Genomic DNA, 22,663 nt, shown 5'->3' on the forward strand with positions numbered 1-22,663 from the left:
ACATTTGAAAAATCGGTAATGTAATAAATCAGCAAGAAAAGCAACATTGTAACAATGCACGGAACGAACCAACACACAATCGTCCGTGACTGAAAACTGGCGGACCGCCATCTCTCATGTGCCCGGCTCCAACTCGTCACTTGAGTCGTTGTCGTCTTTGCACAGTCCCGATTCACCTGTGACTCATGTAGACTTTCCGTGTTGCTGCAGGAGCATCTAAGAAGACGCATGTTTGTCACGGATGCGAATTGCTGTATGTACCGTGTAAAACAGTTTGCAATGGTGCACACGGTCGTGCGTCGTAACCGAAAACTCGGTTTTTAAAGACTCCTTACTTCATTGTGTTTTAACCTCAGTTGTAAAGGATTGTTTTAAGGATCCCATGGAATACCCCTCGCAAACCGTTTTACACACTGCATATGGCGATTCACCTCCGGCGTGGCTCCTTCCTGCGTGCACCATAGGTGTCTTACTTGTCGACGGCTTAGTGAACCCACGCCCCTTCCGGCGTGCTTTCCATGGTTGTCTTGCCTTAGTAAATTATATATATAGATATAGGAACACTGGGCTAGCAACAATCCCATCCAACTTTTTGCTTGTGCAATACAGAGTCACAATGTGCAAAACCTGGCACCATCAAATATGGACAGAAAGATAATCTAGAAAATATTGTTAACTCATGTTCTCCCAGTGTCTTTTTGGGTATATCTCAGGGAGTTTCAGTTTTCTTTCCGCATCTCAGAGTTATGAACATTAGGTTAATTGGTGGATCAGAATTATCTCAGTGAAAATGGTTGCATGAGTGAACCATGTGATGGACTCTACCAAGGTCGTGTTTTGAGCCCCAGTCTTTAAGGGTAGGCACAGGCTCTCTATGAGTCTGAACTCGATAGAAAGTTTTACAAGTGGTGTGGCTATTTTCTATTCCTGATCTGGTGTCCTCAAGGTGAAGCTTCCAAAGGAACCCTGACCTGAAATCAAATATTAGAGATGTTATATTGAATACCAGAAAAACACAAAACCGAACCATAAAACATATTCTAGTTTTTGTTTTGAATTTAGAGAATCTGAATAATTAGCAATAACAGTCAAAAATAGTGTTTTCAGTTTTAGTGAATTGTATGTTGAAATGAATGCACTATCAATACAATAAAATGATTAACACTATGCAATAGATATCCTGAATAGTGCTGCATGTTTTGAAATATCATGTGTATATTTTAACATTCACATGAGAGCATAACATTGAATATCAAGCTCTTTTTTCTTTTTGCCAATGTAAACCAATTTAATTTAAATTACATTAAAAAGTTTGATAATGATAATGGGTATTTTGTTGCCAAGAAAACCTTTCATTCTCCTTCGACAGACTTACCCCTAAGCACACTGATGAGGAACAAAAGGTATACCACACTCCTTCCAGTTGTAGCAAGTCTCCCTCTCCAATGCGTGGTAGCAGATCTTCAACTCCCTGGCAGAATGGACACCGAGACAGTACAAAGAATGGCCAGGAGAATAGTGGAAATGAGATCATCAGAGAGAAGACTCGAGATGTATGTAATTTCTTTTATATCTTTCAGATATTATTTTTTCCTGTCTTTATTTGTATTCGGTTGTACTGGGTGAACTTATCAATAGCTTTCTGTTCTCCAGTAAAAAAAAATTGTGTTGGCTTTCCATATTTCACCTTTGTATTTAATTTGCCATTCACATTGCAACAACTTAACAAAGAAAGAGGATATTAACTTGAGGACCATCTTTGATTTCAGCAAAAATAAAACAGTGAAGTCTATATTACTGGAAAACTTGTAAAAATGGTGGCAAAAACAAGAAAGAGAATAGAATTCATGGAGGTGAATGAGAGCTGTTATATTTTAAATCAAAATGTCCATCCCAATTGGTAGAATTCAGCCCTGTTTTTGTTCTGTCAAAGCCTGCAGCTGCTTATTTCTTAATTTTATTTCCATTTTTATTCCTTAATAATTCACATGTGAACTTTTCAGTTTAAGGACATTTCTCAAACAACATAGAAATACTATACGTAGGATTATAAGGTATAATGTTTCAGAAAGAAACATTTGTTAATAGTTCATTTGCGTGAAACATATATGTGAAAGAAGGCAAATCATCCAGTAAATAATTTAGAAATCACAAATGCTGATCTTCATTCAAGGTGAACTTATTTTTTAAGGAGCCAGATATAATTGATGCAGTAAATTCACTGGACATCAATACAAATTTTCCTGGTATTCTATTCTTTCAGGATTTAATTAGCATTATTATAATTTCATAGGAAAAGGTGTCCTTTCTATGTAATTTAAATATTTATTGGTTGGTTTGATTAGAAAAGACTAAGTGTCTTCCAAAATTAGAGGCCATGTCTAACACAAATGAATGGATGTAGAAATTCTAGAAAGTTTACTGTTATAAGCAAGAATTTCATGTGTGGAGACTGGCCCGGCCACAGACAGGCGGACATGTTAATATCACCCAACATACGTTTATTTTACATTATTTACAAGTTCAAAGTGCTCCACGAACCCCACAAGTCCCCAAAGTCCTGGCCACACAATGCCTTTCTTCAGACCACCTCCTTCTGTCCTCTCCAGCTCAGTCCAGAAGTGTGGCAGAAGTGCTGAGGTCCAGGACTCCAAAGGCATGGGGGCGCCCCCTGGCGATGACCACGGGCCCCAACAGGGTGGAGCTTCAAAGCTCTATATCCGTGGCCCTCAAAGGAACCAGCGTGGCCGCCCCCACATGGTCTGGGGAAGGCGTAAGTCCTCCTCCGGTCTTCCTAGGTGTCCTGGCCGGGTCGCCACCCCAGCCATCTCCAACACATGTTATCCATGAAGTAAAACCAAATTTAATTCCTTAAACACCCTAAATGTTTGCTGACCCATTTCAAAAACAGAGGCCTTTTCTAATACAAATGAATAGATGAAGAAATTCTAAAATGTTCAGCTACCAGAAAAGATTTCATGATATCCATGAAGCAACCAGTTACAAAAGATAGCCTTCACATTGAACAGTTTATATATTACATTGTCTTACGGTAATCTACTGTATAACAATGCATCCCAGTTTATTGATCTTTTCATTTCTAACTTGTATATTTTGTCTAATAAACTTTATTACATTAAACTCACATGCAACTAACACATTATTATGTTGATGTTGTTTATCTTCACATTAAAAAAAAAACTGGTAGTAGCAAGTTTACATTTTATAAGTGATGGATTTCTTGTTGTCTTGCTCACTTACAAAGAAGGTCTGTTTGTTATTCTAGGACTCAAAGAGCTGTATCTTATCCAAATACTAGCCTTTCCTTCTTCTCAATGTGAAATATATATTTATGACATATAATCAAAACCTTCAAGACAAATTTGGAAGCATCTTACATTTTACTAAAACATCTTACGCTAATTCACTTGTGATAAAACTGGCCATTCATTGGCTAACAGTTTAAAATCAGTCAATATCTATGTCAATGTTTATTGAAAAGCTTTATAGATATTTTGATAGTATAGCTTGTAAAATTAAAATTTTACATGATACTTATGCCTAGAAAGGATGTTTGAGCATAAATATAAATCAGATCAGGCACCAAATACCTTTAAAAAAAAAGAAATAATGATAAGCATATTGTACAAAAGAAGCACTATTAAATTACAGAGTACTGTTAAACTACATTCTACAAACAAAGGTAAGATGATCTGATGGGAAGTTTTTGAAAAAATGGTACTGCTTTATTTTTGTGTGTTTTTGTGTTAGCTTTTTCTGAAAATGTTTTTCATTTTTAAGAGTGACATTGCTGTGTGTTTTGCAGCAGATGTAGCCTTGCATGAACTGTGTATTTAGGCCAGAAAACGGTAGCTTCCCATAAGTAATTGGTCTGCTCTAAATACCAGTATCATTTAAACACTGAATAAATATTTAACTGCAGTTTTTAAAGGCCAATAGAAAAGAGAGATAAATGTGGCTACAGAGATTGTGCTGTGGCTTGCTGTTTAATAATTCTGAAATATAAAAATGCTGTAGTAATAAGAAAGAAATGTTGTTTAGTTTTAAATAAGCTCACATCTGTGACATAATTTAGTATTGCCAGGATTAATGTAGAGCTTCACCTCTCTCCTTATTTAAGACTGGGTTTGGATTTTGTTCATGTAGCCACCCTTCCACATACAGCTTCATCAGGCCTCTCCCTTCTGTATCTGTTTTATGGCAATACTATCCATCCATCCATTATCCAACCCGCTATATCCTAACTACAGGGTCACGGGGGTCTGCTGGAGCCAATCCCAGCCAAAACAGGGCACAAGGCAGTAAACAAACCCCGGGCAGGGCGGCAGTCCACTGCAGGGCACGCACACACACACCGCCACACACTAGGTACAATTTAGATTTGCCAATGCACCTGACCTGCATGTCTTTGGACTGTGGGAGGAAACCCACGCAGACACGAGGAGAACATGCAAACTCCAGGGAAGCGAACCCAGGTCTCCTAACTGCGAGGCAGCAGCGCTACCACTGCACCACCGTGCTGCCCATGGCAATACTAATTATGTGGAAGTCTCGTGATGGACAGAAAAAATAAAAGCAGGATTCTGAAAAGTATTTCTGCCTTTAGCTTGTCTAAATATTCAATTCTTGGACAAGAGAGGTGCTAGGCAGCTTGTTAGCTTGTTAGCTTGTTAGATAGATAGATAGATAGATAGATAGATAGATAGATAGATAGATAGATAGATAGATAGATAGATAGATAGATAGATAGATAGATAGATAGATAGATAGATAGATAGATAGATAGATAGATAGATAGATAGATAGATAGATAGATAGATAGATAGATAGATAGATAGATAGATACTTTATTAATCCCAAGGGGAAATTCCCAATTGTTGCAGGTAAAGGGAGAGTACTGGCTTTCATGGACTCCGTTACATCTTGTGTAGACATGTTTTATAAGCATTCAGTAGAATAAGGATGGAAGATGAATGAATATACAGTATATTCATTGCATAGCCATTGCGATATGTTATTTGTTCCATTTCAGATAAACAGACCTACATTAAGGTTACACATTTTAGGAACAATCTTTGTGCTATTTTCTAATGATTTGATTTTGTGAATCTGATCATTTTTTATCTCTTATTTCAACCACAATGTGTAAATGATAGTGGTATTTAGACCAAAGAGCATATAGTGAATCATTATATAAAATATATGTTTATACTTTATTTTTTATGTTTATGATATTTTTAATATTAACATAAAATACAGAGCAGTTAATCATTCTGAAACATTATGGTGAGTGGTGGATGTTTAAGACCTAGGATGTTCATTCTAAAATAATAAGAAAGTTTCATTCTTCACTTTAATGGCTTTCAGAATAGTAAACTTGCTATTTCACACTATTATCTGATTATGTATATTTCATGTCCTCTTATTTTAATGGTGCAAAGAGCCACAAGTTTTATGAACATTAGAACATGATGTAAAGTTTTCTAATGTTCTAAAGGTTTATGTATCGCTTCTACAAATTTGTGAAGGGGCCAGTGTTAATTTTTCCTAACCCTTTGTTTTATGAATTAATTTGTTTCTTTTAAGTTGTAACTGAAATATACATCCAAACTTATTTTTCTGTCTTGTTTATATGAAAAGCATTCATATGTTATGGAACTGGATCACGTAGGTTAATGGGTATGTGAACTAGATTTCTTTTGAATACAGATGTGTTAAAAATTACATGATGTCTTACTTATCATAGCTACAGCAGGTTGTTCAATTGCTGCAGGGCTCTTCAAGGTCTCACAAGTGGTTGTTATAAAAATTTGTATCTCAAGCCAGTACTGCAGATGAATGATAGGGACTGACCCTGACCAGTTTCATTGTGCATTTTTTTTTATTTGTTTATTTTTAATGCATGTCACTTCCTAGATGGGCAAAACACTACTCTCGAATAATGTTTGTTATATGTTCCGTTTAAAACAATATAAAGAATTAGCATGAAATAAAAATAAGTAAACACTTGCATAGTTATTTTCTTCTTAGAATAAACAAACAACAAATGTAATTCCGATTTCAAACTAATTTGAACGTGATATGAATGTGCTTTAGATAAGCTACTGTTTTTGGCTAGTTTAATTGTCCTGTTTTTCTGCTTTGCATTGCTGCAATATAAATAACCCTACATTTTCGGTATTTGTTTTATACACTTAGCTTTTTGTGACTTTTAGTGACTTCATGGACAATAGGTCAAGAGCCTTTTGTGACTGACACGATATTTTTCAGTGGTGCATTTCAGCATATTCTGTAATGAAAGATTAACCTTGATTTCAGTCCCCTCTTTTACATACTAGAGCAAACAAAATATTCAAGTACAATAAAACAAGACGTCCTTTAAAGGTGCACAGAACTGTTTAGGTGAAACTTTAAATAGCAAAACAAATCCACTCCTGCCTTCCTTTAGAAGCAGCTGACAGTTTGAAAATTAAAGTGTGAGTTAGCCCATAAGGCGTCCTCCACTTCAAGCAGAAGTCTATTTACCATATTTTTTAGTTTCTTTTTTATCATGGTGAGAAATATTCTGCGGGATTGCTGTTGAGAGTGCTCTGATGAGACAGGGCTGAGTAGAACCAAAATAATTGAAAAGCCGGAGCAAATTTCTGCTCTTTTGAGAAATAACAAACCAGTAACTTGCAACCTGTCATCAGAATGTTTCATAATGTCTATCCATATAAATTATATACAGATATACACACACATGTAAATCAAAAAGTAAAGATACTTTTTTTTTCATTTTAAACAATGAAATTCTTTTTTTCTATTCAATCACAATCCTTTGAGCATACTTGCTCCTTACCTGTGTTTGCATGCCTTATAGTTAAAAAAGACGATTAACTGAAATTTTAGAATATCAACATTAGGAAAGCAGATGCGATTCACAATTTAATTATTTCAATGACTTTATGAAAAGTTTAAATATCTTTATCTATAATTAATTTTCAGATTTCAAAACAATTTTAGAATCTTTCAAAATGCATTCATTCTTATAAAATCCCATTCTTTCTTTATCTTGGTATCTACACATTTTGAGGTCTCTCTAAATTGTCTCCATTCGTCAGACTTTATTTATCGATGTTTGAAGTGATTGAGCCACGTAATGGAATTTTGCTGATCAAACATCTCTCCCCATATTGTGAAAGCATTACCATTTTACTGTTTGTTGATCTTTTTCTGTGCATTCCAGCTGAATTTTTACTTATGTGTGTGCACATTTCCAAACATTGTTATATGCTGGCTTCCAGGAACATGGCTAGTTAAACCAGTTTTCATTGTTTTTTGTGAAAGGGTTTTTTTATTTATTCTTAAGGTAGAGGTCAGACAAAAGAGCCTCAACAAACCCGTCCTCTTTAAATAGCCTGGTGTCCATTAAGAAATTGATTAGCACATGATCTCACCACCACATTGCTACAGCAGTGTCCATAGTGACCATTATGATACAACATAAACCTAAACAGAAATAAAAATTAAAGTAGAATTATATATGAAACAGATGAGTGAAAATATTAAAGTGAACCCAAACTGAATATGCTGTATATCATGACACTATTAATGTGGCAAACAGGTTACAATACTGTATATTGTGCTTTTTGATTCACTACAGTACATGAGAAATAGCGATATTTGTATCTTTACTTTTTCATTTACACTCCTAAGCTTTATATATTTTTAAAATAAATTACTTGATTTTTGTTTTCCTGCCACTTACTACTTCTTGTCAAACGATTGAGTAACAGCATTTTACATGCTATTCTTGATAAATTTCAGTCGGGTTTTAGAACAAATCACAGCACAGAAACTGCACTCGTTAAAGTAGTAAATGATTTGCGAGTGAATGCAGACAGAGGCCATTTATCTGTTCTCATCCTCTTAGATCTGAGTGCTGCATTTGACACCATTGATCATAATATTCCCAGAGGAACATCATTTATTGGGATTGTTTAATTCCTTTTTCTTTTGTGCTACATTGCTCAGTTCGTACGATTTTTCCATGCTAGGCAACTTCTGCAGATAAACTAAGAGCTTCTCTTCCGATTATTATGATCAGAGGTGTCACACCACAGGATTAACATATACCCAACTGTACTGGAGCATTTGTATTGCTAAGTGCTTATTTAGGTTTAAAACAACAACTGTTGTCTATTGCAACAGCGTGTCATCAGTTTTTTTCTGAGCATTTCATATATTTCAAGAATAATCCCTAAACTGTACTTACAGGTTCTACTTACAAGGAAAGAATTTGAAGAAGTTCATTAGGTTCTAGCTGACACACATACAGTAGCTACTTCACAAACAAACAAATAAATAAATCTGTACAAAACTAAGTAAGTTGCACTCCCCTTCCAAATAAAGGAATCTCTAGTTTTTGTTTTCCATTTTTGCGCCAAACATCTCTTCATTGCTCTGTGTGCTACGTCTCTGGCTTCTTTTCGTAAAGCTGATTTGCTGTCTTCCCTTTCATTAGCTGTTGTACTTCGCATGCCTAATCAGCTGTTTATTTATTTATTTATTTGTTTGTTTATTTCAAGTTTTTTTTTTTCCTTTTATTTTACGGTGACATTTTATTTTTTTCCAATATTTACCATGGCTGCATTGTTTGAGCGAACAAAACGCAAGTAGGCAAGTAGATTTCTTTTTCTGTTTCTTTCTTTTTATTAGCTGCAGATCAATAGCACATTACTAAAAAGTCATTGTCTTTTTCCCATTCTGCACTCCAAAGTGGAGAATATTGTTTTCTTTTGATTATTGCATACCTGTCACAGATTGAAAAGAAAGGTAGGTGATGTTCTGCCTAAGCACGTACACATTCTGCAGATAAGCCTGTTGAAAAGCACCCTAGCCTGATTTCAGTGTTTTCTTTTTTAATCTTTTGGTGGTTCTTTTTCTTTCCTCCTTTTTACCTCATATGCTATATTTCTGAAGGTAGCCCCAGTCCATGGTCTCTCATTCTTTCTGTTGCTAGAATGCATATCTGTGTGTTTAGCATTTGTTTTTCCATGAATGGTATCATCCATGTTCTTTTGTTTGTTTGTTTGTTTGTTTGTTAAAGTTATTTTTTAAATAGCTGTTATAAAAAGAAAATAACTTATTAAAGACTCTTGCCAATGATTCTAATGGCTGCTTGTTTCTTACAAAAAGAGAGCTTCAGAAGCAGACTTCACTTACCAGGCTCTTGATGCTTGTAGATTTTCTGTAATCCTACATTGAGAAAGTAATGCATGGGAAATTGGCTTTGGTGATAATGGGTATAGACAGTTTCAGCTGTTGTGAAAACTGCTCATCACCTTTGACCTTTTATTTGCATGTGCTTATACTACAGGGCTAAACCTACCAACCCTTCCAAATTTTGACACTACAATTTTCATGTTATGTTGTTAGACATTTTATACAAATTAGGGGACAAGGCCAAAGAGAGATCAGGTCTTCAGATGTTACCCAATGCTTTATTTATGCTTTTCTCAGATGTAAATGTTTGCATATTGTATATGAAAAAACTGCACAGATCCATCTGCATATATAAAAACTTTCTTACTTTCGAGTCCCAAAAGCCATTGATGAAACTGAAGGAAGTTTGTCAGCTGGAGTTTCCTTTATACAGTACATGGTGGTTTGCTTAAACGTTCACTTTTATTTACTTTCACATTCTTTAATAGCATTTCTTAAAAGTTTTCAGTCATTTGTAATGTATCTGCAATTGTGGTGTACTGCACATACTATGCATTTTGATTAATATATTTTATGATACTTGAAAATAGCCTGTAAATTAACCTCTGGAATTACTGGACACAACTGAGCATGAAATCATAATAAAACCTGTCTCTTCTCTATCACAAAATCAGACAAGCTGACTCTTTAGAGCAGGGGTGTCGAACTCCAGGCCTGGAGGGCCGCAGTAGCTGAATGTTTTCATTCTAACTCATTTTCCTAATCAGCGAGCAGTTTTCACTGCTAAGTAACTCCTTTTCCCTTCATTTTAATGGCCCTGTTTTTAAGGATTCAGTCCTCTGAATTGATTCTTTTCATCATTAAATGATAGCCAAACAGAAATAAGACATGAAACGAGCCAAAAGATGACCAGCTAAATTGGGGCATCAAACTCCAATGAATTTCACTCCAACCTGTTTCTTAGTGAGAAGCCGATTCTTGCTGTTAATTAAACCCATTGTTTAATTCAATGGCTTGTTGCTGTTCTCATTCTACCACAGCAGACCTTTCTAAAAATGTTGATTTTTGGTTAATTCAAAAAACACCGTCAAAATGTTTTGGGGACCTGAGAGATCAGCCTTACCAAGACCTTCACCTTTCTTTAGTTTCAGATATTGTGTGATGGACACAGGTGAGCTGGTCATGTGGCGGCTTGTTTTGTGTCTCATTATTGTTTGGCTGCTAATTAAGGTAAAAGAAACAAGTAAGGGGCCTGAGTCACGTTAATTAAAACTAAGGCAAAATAAGTTAATTAGCAGCCAGAACTGGTCACTAATGAAGAAGATAGTTAGGATGAAAGCCTAGGACTCCGGGACTGGAGTTCGACACCCCTGCTTTAGAGGAACAGTTTGTAGCCATGATTCTTTTTACCTGCTCTCATACAGTAAGTGACTTGGCTCTTTGTATATATTTCTGTGTATCTTGAACTTAAAATCAAGTTGGAAAATTGGAAATTCACAAGCACATTTCACATACTCATTCTTTACTTTATATTAGACCTTTCTGTATCAAGCTTTTCACGGAGTGCTTTGTTGTAGATTATTCAATGTATTTCATGATACCATATGTTTTGGAAGATGATAGCACCCGAGTCTTTTAAAGTGCAACTGTGTTTAGGGTCAATAACAGAAAACAGTTACACTTTAAGGATTAAAATTATTTACTATAAGAATTCTTTTTTAGCAGGAATGTTTAAAAAAATCATTAAGGCAGAACATTTTTAATACTTCAGGTAAGAACACTATAAAAGTTAAATAGAAGTGAAAAACAATATAGTTTTTAAAAAATTGACTGATTTAAGGAGTAATATAGTTACCACATTTGTGGCATATTTACATTGCAGAAAGTTCTTTTTTACCTAATAAATAAAAATAGACACATGCTACACTTGGACATAGAGCTACAAATTAAATGCAAGTTCTCCTCTGAACCTGAAATTACTGCGTGTTGCTCTGATGTGCTGTGCTGTTCTCATATACATATCTAGGTAATCATGGATCCAGAAAAAGCCCTTACCAGACACGGTCGGGTGATCTTATCACATAATGGGTGCACTGTGTGCTGTTTGTGAGATAAGAATGCTTTCACTGTAAAGGTCTGTAAACAATTTTGCCCATATTGGTTGCCTTTTCACCAACTTTATGAAAACAAAACAGATATATCAGTTTCTCTTAAAGAGAAATATGACAAGTAGTGTTGTGTATCACTACCTCCTTACATATACTGCACGCTAGGTTCAAATCCATGCACTACTGATGCCCATGTGGAGTTTGAGTGTTCTCCATGTGTCTGTGTGGATTTCCTCCATCATCCCCTTGGGATTAATAAAGTATCTATCTATCTATCTATCTATCAAGACATGCAGTTTAAGCTGATTACCAATTACCAATTAGCCCCGGATAAGAGTGGGTGTGTGCCTGAGTGGTCCCTGCTGTAGACTGGTATCCTGTCCACAACTCTGTCCTTCCTTGAATCCAGTACTGCCAAGAAAGGTTCTGGTCTTCCATGACACTGAGCAAGATTAAGCAGATTTCAGAATATTATGTTATGTAATTTTAGGCAATTTTCTCTGAATGCAAGGTTAGGGCTCCTTCAAATATGCATAACCTTATTACATTTTTAGAAAATGATACAAACATCCCACATGTATATATCTATTTAAACAGAATCAGAGAGATCTATAAACTTTTTCTCAATTGCTGCTAAAGAGGAATTTAGATAGCGTTAATCCAGAAATGTAGAAAAGTAGGATTCAGGAAATGTATGAATAGATTTATGAATATTAAGCTTAGAATACACACTAGCAGCTTTAAGGTTTTCATCCACATACTAAGCCAATAGGCCACAGTTCTTGCTTATCACTTGGGTGAAACAGACTCCTTTAACTTATAACATAACTTAAAAGCTGGATTAGTGATTTATTTACATTGATACATGGTGAAAGATGGATATCACTATTAAAATCCACTGATAAATTTCCATGCACCACTTTATTGCATAAAAGCTATTAATTTGGAATACTACAGTACTTTGATTTTACTACTCAGCCTTTGAGATTAAAGAATGCACAATCTCAAAAGGGTATTCCTTCCTCACTACCAAAATTAATTTGCAGATGACTGAGCATTATATAAAACTCAGGATTACATTTGAGCATAGTCTTGATTAATAGACTTCATCAGTAGTGACAGGCAACTTTTCAAATTGATGTATTTGGCATCTACTGTATACCTAAAGTAATAAATTTCTAATATATTTTATTAGTGTATTTGATTTGACAAGCAGATATATTATGTTGCACCGTTCACAATGTCAATATTTCTTTAAAGCCGTTACTTCCAGTTCCTTCTTATACGATATTATGATCTATTTACTTACAGTTGACAAACTGGTGAATAGTATCTTAAGATGGTGGTTCTCTCCCATTGCAGCTAATTTTTCTTTCAGTGATATGTGTTTTTTTGACAAGAACTTTTTTAAGTTTCCCATCTCATACAGTCCAGTTTTTTTGTATGTAATTTAAGCAAGATGTGCACTATCACTTTAAAGCACAAACAGGAGCATACATATATTCATGGTGCACCAGTGGCTCAAGCATTGGACTTAAACCCCAAAGCTGTTGGCTTAGATACACTGTGTTGTCCTGGGTAAATAATGTAATTTAATGTAATGTAACAGTATGAAAACAATTCTAATATAGTGGAAACCTCAAAAGTAAATTTAGTAAGACCTTTTTCCAAATATATATTATTGAAACCAGACATAATAGAGGGCTTAGTTCCTCTAGAAATATTAAAAATGATTGTATTAATATTTTATGCTAATTCTCTTGATTCTCAGAGTCTTTAAATTCACATACATTTTAAGATGTAGCCAGTGCACGGAAACTACATCTTTCAATCCCATTAATCTTTCTTGAAGCCTCAGTAATGTTTCTATTATAGTCACAGTGGAACCAACCTAATTACTAAACATGCACATGACACAAATCTGTATAACTCCCAATGGTCGATGCTTACATGACTCGATTTGGTAAATGAATTCAAAAGTAGTGTGTCCCAGAAAGGAAAACACTGTAGTTAATTTGGTTTCACTACTCTCAAATACATTTCACATTTCATACTCGGCGTAGACACTGGCATCACCAGCTTTCTGTTAGGAAATCTAGATTTTTTGATTTTATATCATTGATTATACTAAATAAAAATTGCAGTTGAAATGTACATATATTTCTTCAAGATCTCTAACAAATAATGTATTACTGCTTAAGAACATTGCTAATATTCCACCACCATGGATGGGAATGAACATCCAATGAAAACAAAGGAATAGCTACATTAGAGTAGCTGAATATGTAAAGCATTAAAGGGATAAGTTGGTATTAATAGCAGGAAAGTATCTTTGGGTGAACAAATGGATATTTAGTGATCATTCCCCTCCTTTAGAGAATTTTTCAGGTGTTTGAGCAATGTGAATGTTGGAAAAAATATAAATCTTCATGTCAAAATAACACTTAAAAGATCACTGATTATCAGTTTTGGATTAATAATGTAATGCCTTTAGAAATTCTGGGTCAGTTCCTACCTTGGCACTCACTGTTTGACACTCTGTAGTAAAAATAGAATGTAAAGAAAATGGATGGATGAATATATACAAACTTATTGTTAGGCTCAGTAGATGCCTATGAGCCCATTTTTGTGAGGCTGATTCCAAAGGACAATATTTATTCTTTCATTGTTAACAATTAAATTGGTATAATCTGCATTTGTGTCCCCTTTACTTGTGCTTTTTCACCTAAAAATCTATAGAAAAATAACAGTACATATACAGAAAATGCAAACTGTATTGCTGTATTATTCTTCATCTGCGCCTTATTTCACAACCTAAAAACCCAAAACCGGATTGCTATAGATCTAGTCAGATTATTATTTGTTATTTTTAAAGGCTTATAAAACCAATTGTTCCAATTCTTCTCCAATGGTAAAGGCCAAATGCAAACTTTTCCTCGCCGCACAATCAACAAGATATTTCGAGATTTCAACGTACTTTCTCTTAAGGTGGCCAGGGTGCAATTTGACAAGTGAACATCATCTATTACAGAAGATGACTTACAGCCACATATCACTAACACTGTAAAATCGTTTGAGAGTGCCTCTTTAAATAAGGATAGAGAAGTTTAGTGAACTTGGTCTAATTGTTCGCAGCAAGATATGTTATCTGTAAAGAGAATTGAGAGTGTACGTGTGTCTAATAAATCTTTGTATACTGCATATGGTCCCCACTGTACCACATTATAGCACAAACTTATTTTTAAACAGTACCAATAAATAAGCTCATTGAGTTATATACTCTGTCAAACTCTTTATGTAGTTAGGAAGATGAACTATATGATGATATGCACTGTGAACTTCCCAGATTGACTGCAGCATGAGTTGAAGTGTGTATGCGTGTCTCTGTCTTTCACTCATATATTACTGTTAAAAGTCCTTTACCTATAAGTAAAGTTTAATTTAAAATTAGTAAATAAGTGTGCTTGCTTTCCATTTACAACTCAAGTGACAATTTTTAAGTTACTGTGAAATTCTCATAAATATCACAAAACAAATTTGGTGAGCAAAGGACAGAGATATGCCAGAATGATGAGGAATATTACTAAGACTCTATTTCAAATATAGTGACTTTAAGATAGTTGCAAATGACTGCTTTTGGTTTTAGTGAACAAAATTTGTAGTCTCTGAGAATCAGGTTTTAAATCATCTTTTAAAGACCCTAATTCAGACCTCTTTTTGGATAATCCGTTCACAGTATATACACAAGTGGATTCCAAATTTGAAAAGCCAAGTCACAAAGAACATTTTCCTCTGTAATAGACCATTTCTTATTTTTATTTTAAATAGATTATTAAAAATAAACTTAATAAGTAATAGTGGCGCTTTGGAAGATTTTTCTATGGAGCGTTCAGCTCATCAAATCTTATTTCTGTGGTAGAAAACAAAAAACTAAAAAAGTAAAATGATCACAGGTTCTACAGAAGGCAGTAATTTGTGGCCTTTTTGTTTAGTTTTTTTTTACCATATTTATTATTTATAAAAGGTCAGAAGGTGATGGAAGTGTTTTTATTTGTAGTAGGTAAGAGGTGTCGACTTTATTGTTTTTCTTGATGGGTGAGACACTGGGACTTCTTAGCAGTCTAGTATGCTGCAATATTAATTACAAAGAATCCATTGGTGCTCTATAGCTGCTTCCTTTTTCTTTTCCTTAACTAAGCTTAATTCTCATTCCTATGTGCTCCACGCCAAGCCACTCTATATTCCAGTTGTGACCTGAAAATTTAAAAATAAACTACTAGAGATAAAGTTATACTTCTCATGTTACTTGAACTGTTTTTGATGACAATAAACACTTTAGCTCAATTCATCACCTGAAACCGTTAAAAATGTGAATTGCTGCCATACTTTCCCTTTGAAACTGTATGTTGTTTTAGGTAAAATCAAATAATCCAGCTTTTAATACATAATTATGAAACAACGTATATACAGAATGTGTGCTAAGCTGAATCCTATTTTGCTTTATGTTCAGTATATACTGTAGTACAAATGGTAATTCAGTGTATTATTACATTGTGAGCACAGGCTGGTGAGTTGATATGCTTCAAATCAGAGATGGAAAGTGAACCTAAAAACATTCCTGTTTACTGCCATAACAAAATATGACCCAATGCCTAAATGATATTTGTTTTTTTCTGGCCTTCTGACCCATCGATTAAAAGAGATAGAAACACAACCACAGTGAGTGACCCTGATAAGAAAATAAGATGAGATGATCTTTTTGTGAGCAAGATTAGATTCAAAGTTAATGTCGAAGGGCTCCTTGAATTATTGTCTGTCCTCCTTTCAAGTACTTGCTCTACTGAACTAAGAAGAAAGGACAAAGGGAGATGTTTTCAGCATATATATGGACCATTCTGTCTTCATATGCCATTGCAGCATTATGCTGTAAGGTGTCACTTTTTTATATTGTGAGCTAAAGCAAAAATTGACACTTCATAAGCATACTTTACTTTCTTTAAGCTTTACCATTGACATGAAAGTTATAATAAGGATAATATTTTTCACAAACAATACACTGCTAGCATTCATGTTTCCCTTGTTTGGCGTTTTACACTCTAGAATATTGTAACACATGAAACTTTAAAACTGTTGACACAGTGACATTTTTTTTGTAAACTATTTTTTTTTATTCTTCCCAGTGTAATCAAATTTTCTCCTTTGGTTATTATTCCTTTTCCTTTAATTGGTGCAGCTATCAAATATCCCTTAATGCCACTTTGGATTATTTGTAATAAAACAGCTTGGTTTCATAGAGGAAACTTTACAGTCTTGTTACTTATGTGTGTCCCATATTCAGTTCAGTGAAATTTATTTTTAATATATCATAGAATTGTAATGGCTAGTTATACTACTGCCTCATAGCTCAAGGGACCTGGTTTTGTGTCTCAGCTTGGCCCTCAATGTGTGGATTTTTCCCATTTTCCTTTTGTTCATGTGGGTTTTTTCTCTGATGTACTCCATGTTCGTAAAATTCCAGAAGACCCATCCATTAGGATGATTAGTGTCAATAACCTGGTCCAGTTTGTATTAAGAAGTAGGTATTTGAGCCACTCCTGTAAATAGACTGACTTTCCATGAACCTGGTGGTGCCAACAGATGTTTCAGGTCTCCACACACTTTCACTAGAAACGGTCAGGAAAAAGAAGACATCGATAGTTTTGTTTACTGTAGGACAGGGTAGTTGAACAGATTTTCAAAACCATATGGATAATCAGGAAATCAAACAATAATGAAGCTGAAATATCACAACCTTTGCCAACTCAAATTAGGTTTCAGGGTGGTAGCTTATGAGGGCAAAATGACAAAACAAATGGTGATAGTAATTTGGGGAAAATAACTCTTTTGGGGCCCATGGTTTTTTTTCTTTTCATATACAGTCCAGTGGATTTTATAATAAACCAACTGGCCATCCTTGCCCTTTCCAGACATTTCAACAGTGATGTTGAAGCAGTTGCCCTAGATCATGATCATATCACTTCAGTTCCTTCAATTCTACACAGCTTGTTAAATATTTTCACTGCATGCCACCTATATAGTATGCATTGGTCATAGAAACTCAAAAGCACCGCTTTTACTTTTTATCTGAACATTTTCATGGTTTTTTGTTGTCTTCTGTCTATGGTTTCTTAACACATATCAGACACGTACAGATTAGCTAGATCATCAATGTCTTAGTAGTATGTGTGTGAATGTGCCCTGCGATAAAATTTGCTCTAATCTTTCCTTGTACCTAAAGCTACATTAATATGCTTTAGCCCCCCACCCGTGCGCAAGTAGCGAAAAAAACGTTAGGTGAATGGACAGACCAGTACTAAGATCGTTGAAATGGGCTTCTGCTGAAAGTGACTTTCAGCCTAGAAACAAATTACTAAGTATTTTTTCCAACAAATATCTTTATTCATTTATATAAATATTTAAAGTAGGACTGATCCTTTCTCAACCCTTAAATTTAGCTGCCTGACATAGTTGGGAAAAAAAGGTTAATGTAAATATGATGTGTATTCAGCTACATTATGACATGTTGTTAAAAACTAAGTTTAAAAATTAAATTTTTTTTAAATATATTTCATTTTGTAAATAACTCTTATGTTGAAATTATATCATACATTTTCTTTGTATCAAAATGCATGCAAACAATGTTGACTTGAATACAGTTTAGAATAAAACAAACAAAAATTTTCATTCATTCATTTTAAGCAAAATAAACTAATACCACAATTTTAATACTCTAAGAAACAGACCTTTGTATTCTGTTAATTAACATATCAGCCACTATGATATAATTTTAAGTAATTGACATATCAGCTCTTAAGCTCACATTGCTGTCTGAGCACATAGGAATTGGGCACATTTAGACGAGCAGCTATTAATCACCAAGTTTTCATTTGTATGTACAAAATATAAATATGAGTGTGTTTTTTTTTTTTTTTTGTTTTTTTATAAGACTCCCATATATTACATTTTTTTTAAAACCCAGGCCCAGGAAGAAAAAAATGCTAAATTGCCAAGAAGAGTGTATGGTTTGGAAATGTTCCTTATGATAGTCATACATTGTTCATGAATCACATCGTGGGGAGGATTTTGTGTCTTTTTCTCTTGCATTTTGTGACTCTAATGATGCACTCATGTTGCCCGCTTTTCCCTTTTCTTCAAACCTTACCTACTAAAGGAGGGAATGCCACTTTATTGGTAAGTGGATGTTAACCAAAAGGGAATAAAAACATTTTTAAAATGGGTCGTTGATGACATCTCAGCAGTTCTCTGCAGGAAAACCCACCAACAAATACTGTTCAGATATAGATTTTTTTTTTTTCTCTTTTTTTTTAATGTTTTCCTAATTTTTGATTAATTATATATTTGTGATTTTTTTTCTCCCATTTCTGTGATGTTAAGTCCAGTTGTCTTATCTTTTTAACTTCATTATTAATTGTAAATTCTTACTTTCAACAATCATATTTGTTTTCTCTTTTAAGTTCTTTCTGTTTTTTCTGATCTCAACCAATTTTTTACTTTTTTTTATTTTCTTCATTTATTTTCAAATCAATTTATTTTTGCATGTGAAGTATTGCATGAGCTACTCGGTAGAGGACTGTCTAAGACAATGAGAAGTTTAGTTTTATGTAAACATATCTCTTTATATATTAATATATCATCTGGTACAAACAATCTTTCTTTCCAGCTTCCCTTTAAAGCCATATTTTTTTTTCTTTATCCTTTTCTCTTTGCAGACGGTAAAATCATTGTCTGCCTCTCCAAGGGTACAGTCCAAACTAGCTTCTGCTCAACCAGGCTCAAAAGACAGCAAAGTTCAGAAGCTTTCAACCAGAATTCCAGGAGCTGTGTCACCTTCAGTCAGAGATGGCTCTTCGGATGATGAGAAACAAATGAGAAGGAGAAGGTCCAGGTCTACAACATCTAGCAAACGAAATAGTCGGCAGAAAGCATCAGGCGCCGTACACCAAGAGACTACAAGCCATACCGGCTGCAGCAGCGACTCTGGGCATTCGCACCACAGCACTTGCCAAAAAAATAAAAGCTTACATGTTCGAAAGTAAGTGAGGGTATCAAGTGCATTGTGCAGTTTTTGATATAAAATGCACCCCAGTTCAACCCTAATTTACTTTGCTTTGGCAAAGTATTAAGAAATTCTAGTTAGTATACCAGGCAATGTGTAATCCAAACACCGCAGAATGTTATAATATAAAATGTAATAAAATACTCTTACTACTCTTTTGATAAATTTGACACATTGCATAAAGTAACGGTAGCTATTATATTACATAAGCATCAGTTACATTTCAGAATTAGCTGATAGATTATTCTGAGTCTAGAATTGAAATTCCTTGCCATTGTTATTTTTTTGTCTTTTAAAACCGTCCACTCAATTTAAGTCAATGGACCTTGCAGAGATTCATCTATTCAAATATTTTTCTAAAAATGAGCATTGGAGAAGATTTTTATATATATATATACAGTATCTTCAGAAATTATTCAGACCCCTTCACTTTTTGCTTCACTTCACTTTTTTTTTGTTGTTGAAGCCTTATGCTAAAGTCACTTCAATTCAAATTAGAACTGGTGTTTGATTTTAAAAAAAGTAATTGCAATTAATCAAATAATTAACATTTTAATCTTAATTAATCACAATTTATCATATTTTTTTAAGCATATTAATAGTTTTCTATATAGCAGAAAACTCTTGAGTGATTCATTTCTAATGAAAAGTTTTAATAATCACTTGCCTATGCATATTAAACTATTTCAGTGAGTTTATTGAACAGTTTTGCCTAACAGAAACAATTCCTAATGACCACCAAACACCCAAATGTAATATCTGGGAAATCCAAAACATATTGTTTGGACTGCTATATTGAAAGACAACATACCAAAAGCACTAACAGTTACCCAAACAATTTAAAGAAATTAAAAGAAATACAAAATAATGGTTCAGCGCTTGTGCGCTGTCATTGCCCAGGTTGTGCTTAACTGCAAAATACACATGAGTCAACACTGCAGGTGTTACTGCAGAGGATAAGTCATTAATTAGATTGAAAATGTGTATAAATTATGCTTTTAAAAAGAAAACTATAGATTGTGATAGGGTTATTTATTTAGCCGATTGAAATTGCACAATGTCATAGAATGTAATTTTATTAATTTTTAAAATAAGTCTATCTTAACCTTGAGCACAAATAGACTGAAACATTAACATTATCAATTTGTACTGATTATCGAGTATAATGTAGGCTATGTAGGTTATAATGTATGTTACAGTAAGTAACATACATGTAATAAATAACAGCAACATACCATTTCTGAGTTGAGGGAATTGTGGGTAAGGTATAAGTAATCAAGGAAATTCCACTCTATGTCATTTGCTCTCGAGGTGCTTGGTCATTGGGTATCTTGTGCACTGTGCTGTTTCAGGTTAGATATCCCTCAATGGGCAACCGAAAAAAGTTCCACAGCAAACATATTTATCACTAGGGACAGGGCTCAGACCTATACCTCGACAGCCTCTTATGTTTCACAGGTGGACTAACCCTAACCCTAAGCCTAACCCTAACTATCTTAACCTTGAGCACAAATAGACTGAAACATTAACCTTATCAATTTGCACAGATTATCGAGTATAAAGTAGGCTATATAGGTTATAATGTATGCTACAGTAAGTAACATACAGTACATGTAGTAAATAACAGCAACATACCATGTCTGAGTTGAGGGAAGTGTGGGTAAGGTATAAGGAATCAAGGAAATTCCACTCTATGTCATTTGCTCTCTAGCTGCTTGGTCATTGGGTAGGTAGCACGTGCACTGTGCTGTTTCAGGTTAGATATCCCTCCATGGGCGACCGAAAAAAGCTCCACAACAAACATATTCATCACTAGTGACAAGGCTCAGATCCATACAGACCTATACCTCGACAGCCTCTTATGTTTCACAGGTGGACTTGTATCAGCAGACACCAGTGCATGGAGCATCTTGTTCTGGACATTCCATTATACAGTGCAATGTAACTTTTTTTACTGTCAATATATGAACACAGCATAATGACAAGGATGGCAGTGCTTGACCGTCTGCAACGCTAATGTGACATGAAAATTGAACTCATTCACTCCGCTTGTAAAACTTGTTTGATTTTAACTTTTCTCATGTTAATCTTTGAAAGGATGTGTATAAAAATATATTTAATATCGTACCCCCTACTGATTCAAGATGATATGCTGTATTTTATGTTCCAATATGGGGCAATCCCATATTACAAGGGATGAGTAGCGACTCTACTGGTGTGTGTCGATGAAGACCATTATTAAGATCCAACACAGGAAACGATCAAGGGGTATTGATAGACTTGAATTCATTTGGCATTGTTTCATTAAGTGTGAAATGAGGTCAAATTGATGTATTTAGCGGTTTTGTTAAATGTAAATGCAGAAATGTTTAATGCATTACTCGCTCATGTTAACGGTGATTAACCAGCAGCTCTATTTTAAATAATAACTCATATCACATTGATACAAGTGTTGACACATTTTCCTGTGATACTTGAAATTTTGCTCAGGTGCATCTCCTTCTATTGACCATCATTGAGATGTTTCTTCGCCTTGTTTGGAGTCCACCAGTAGTCATTTCAATTGACTGAACATGATTAGGAAAGGCATACACCTGTCTATTGAAGCTCGCACAGCTGACAATGTGTATCAGAGCAAAAACTAAGACATAAGGTTGAAGGAACTGCCCGCAGAGCATAGAGACAGGATTTTGTCAAAGCACAGGCCTGGTGAAGGCTACAAAACATCCTGAGTCACTGAATGTTTGCAAGAGCACAGTGGCCATCATGATTCTTAAATGGAATACGTTTGGAACAACCATGACTTTTCCTAGAGCAAATTACCTAGCTAAACTAAACAATCAGGGTGGAAGGGCTTTGGTAAGAGAGATGAACAAGAACCCAATGGTCACTCTGGCTGATATCCAGAAACCTTTTAGGACATGGGAGAAACTTCCAGAAGGACAGTCACCACTGCAGCGCTTCACTAATCTGGACTTTATGGCAGAGTGACAAGACAACACAAGAAAGCCCTTTTGAAGTTTGTAAAAAGGCATCCAAGGGTCTCGCAGTTTATTAGAAACAAGATTCTCTAGTTGGATGAAAACAAGACGGACCTGCTTGACCTCATCATATAATTTCCAAGAAGAAGTCAGGCTGTAATCACTGCCAAAGGTCTTTCAACAAATTATTGAGTAAAGGGTCTAAATACAGATGTCAGATTAAGATTTCA

General features: G+C 34.6%; 1 protein-coding gene across 5 annotated transcripts in view; it reads left to right on the forward strand.

Moving 5' to 3' along the window:
• srrm3 (serine/arginine repetitive matrix 3) overlaps window positions 1-22,663 on the forward strand; it is a 474,513-nt gene that overhangs the window by 426,709 nt on the left and 25,141 nt on the right. For all 5 annotated transcript variants that reach the window (XM_039756801.1, XM_039756797.1, XM_039756799.1 and 2 more), the window contains 2 exons: window positions 1,370-1,553; window positions 19,106-19,428. In XM_039756801.1, coding sequence (XP_039612735.1) covers window positions 1,370-1,553; window positions 19,106-19,428 — 507 coding nt within the window. The remainder of the gene's footprint in view (window positions 1-1,369; window positions 1,554-19,105; window positions 19,429-22,663) is intronic.

Source organism: Polypterus senegalus, chromosome 6 (genome assembly GCF_016835505.1).
Source record: "Polypterus senegalus isolate Bchr_013 chromosome 6, ASM1683550v1, whole genome shotgun sequence".
NCBI lineage: Eukaryota > Metazoa > Chordata > Cladistia > Polypteriformes > Polypteridae > Polypterus > Polypterus senegalus.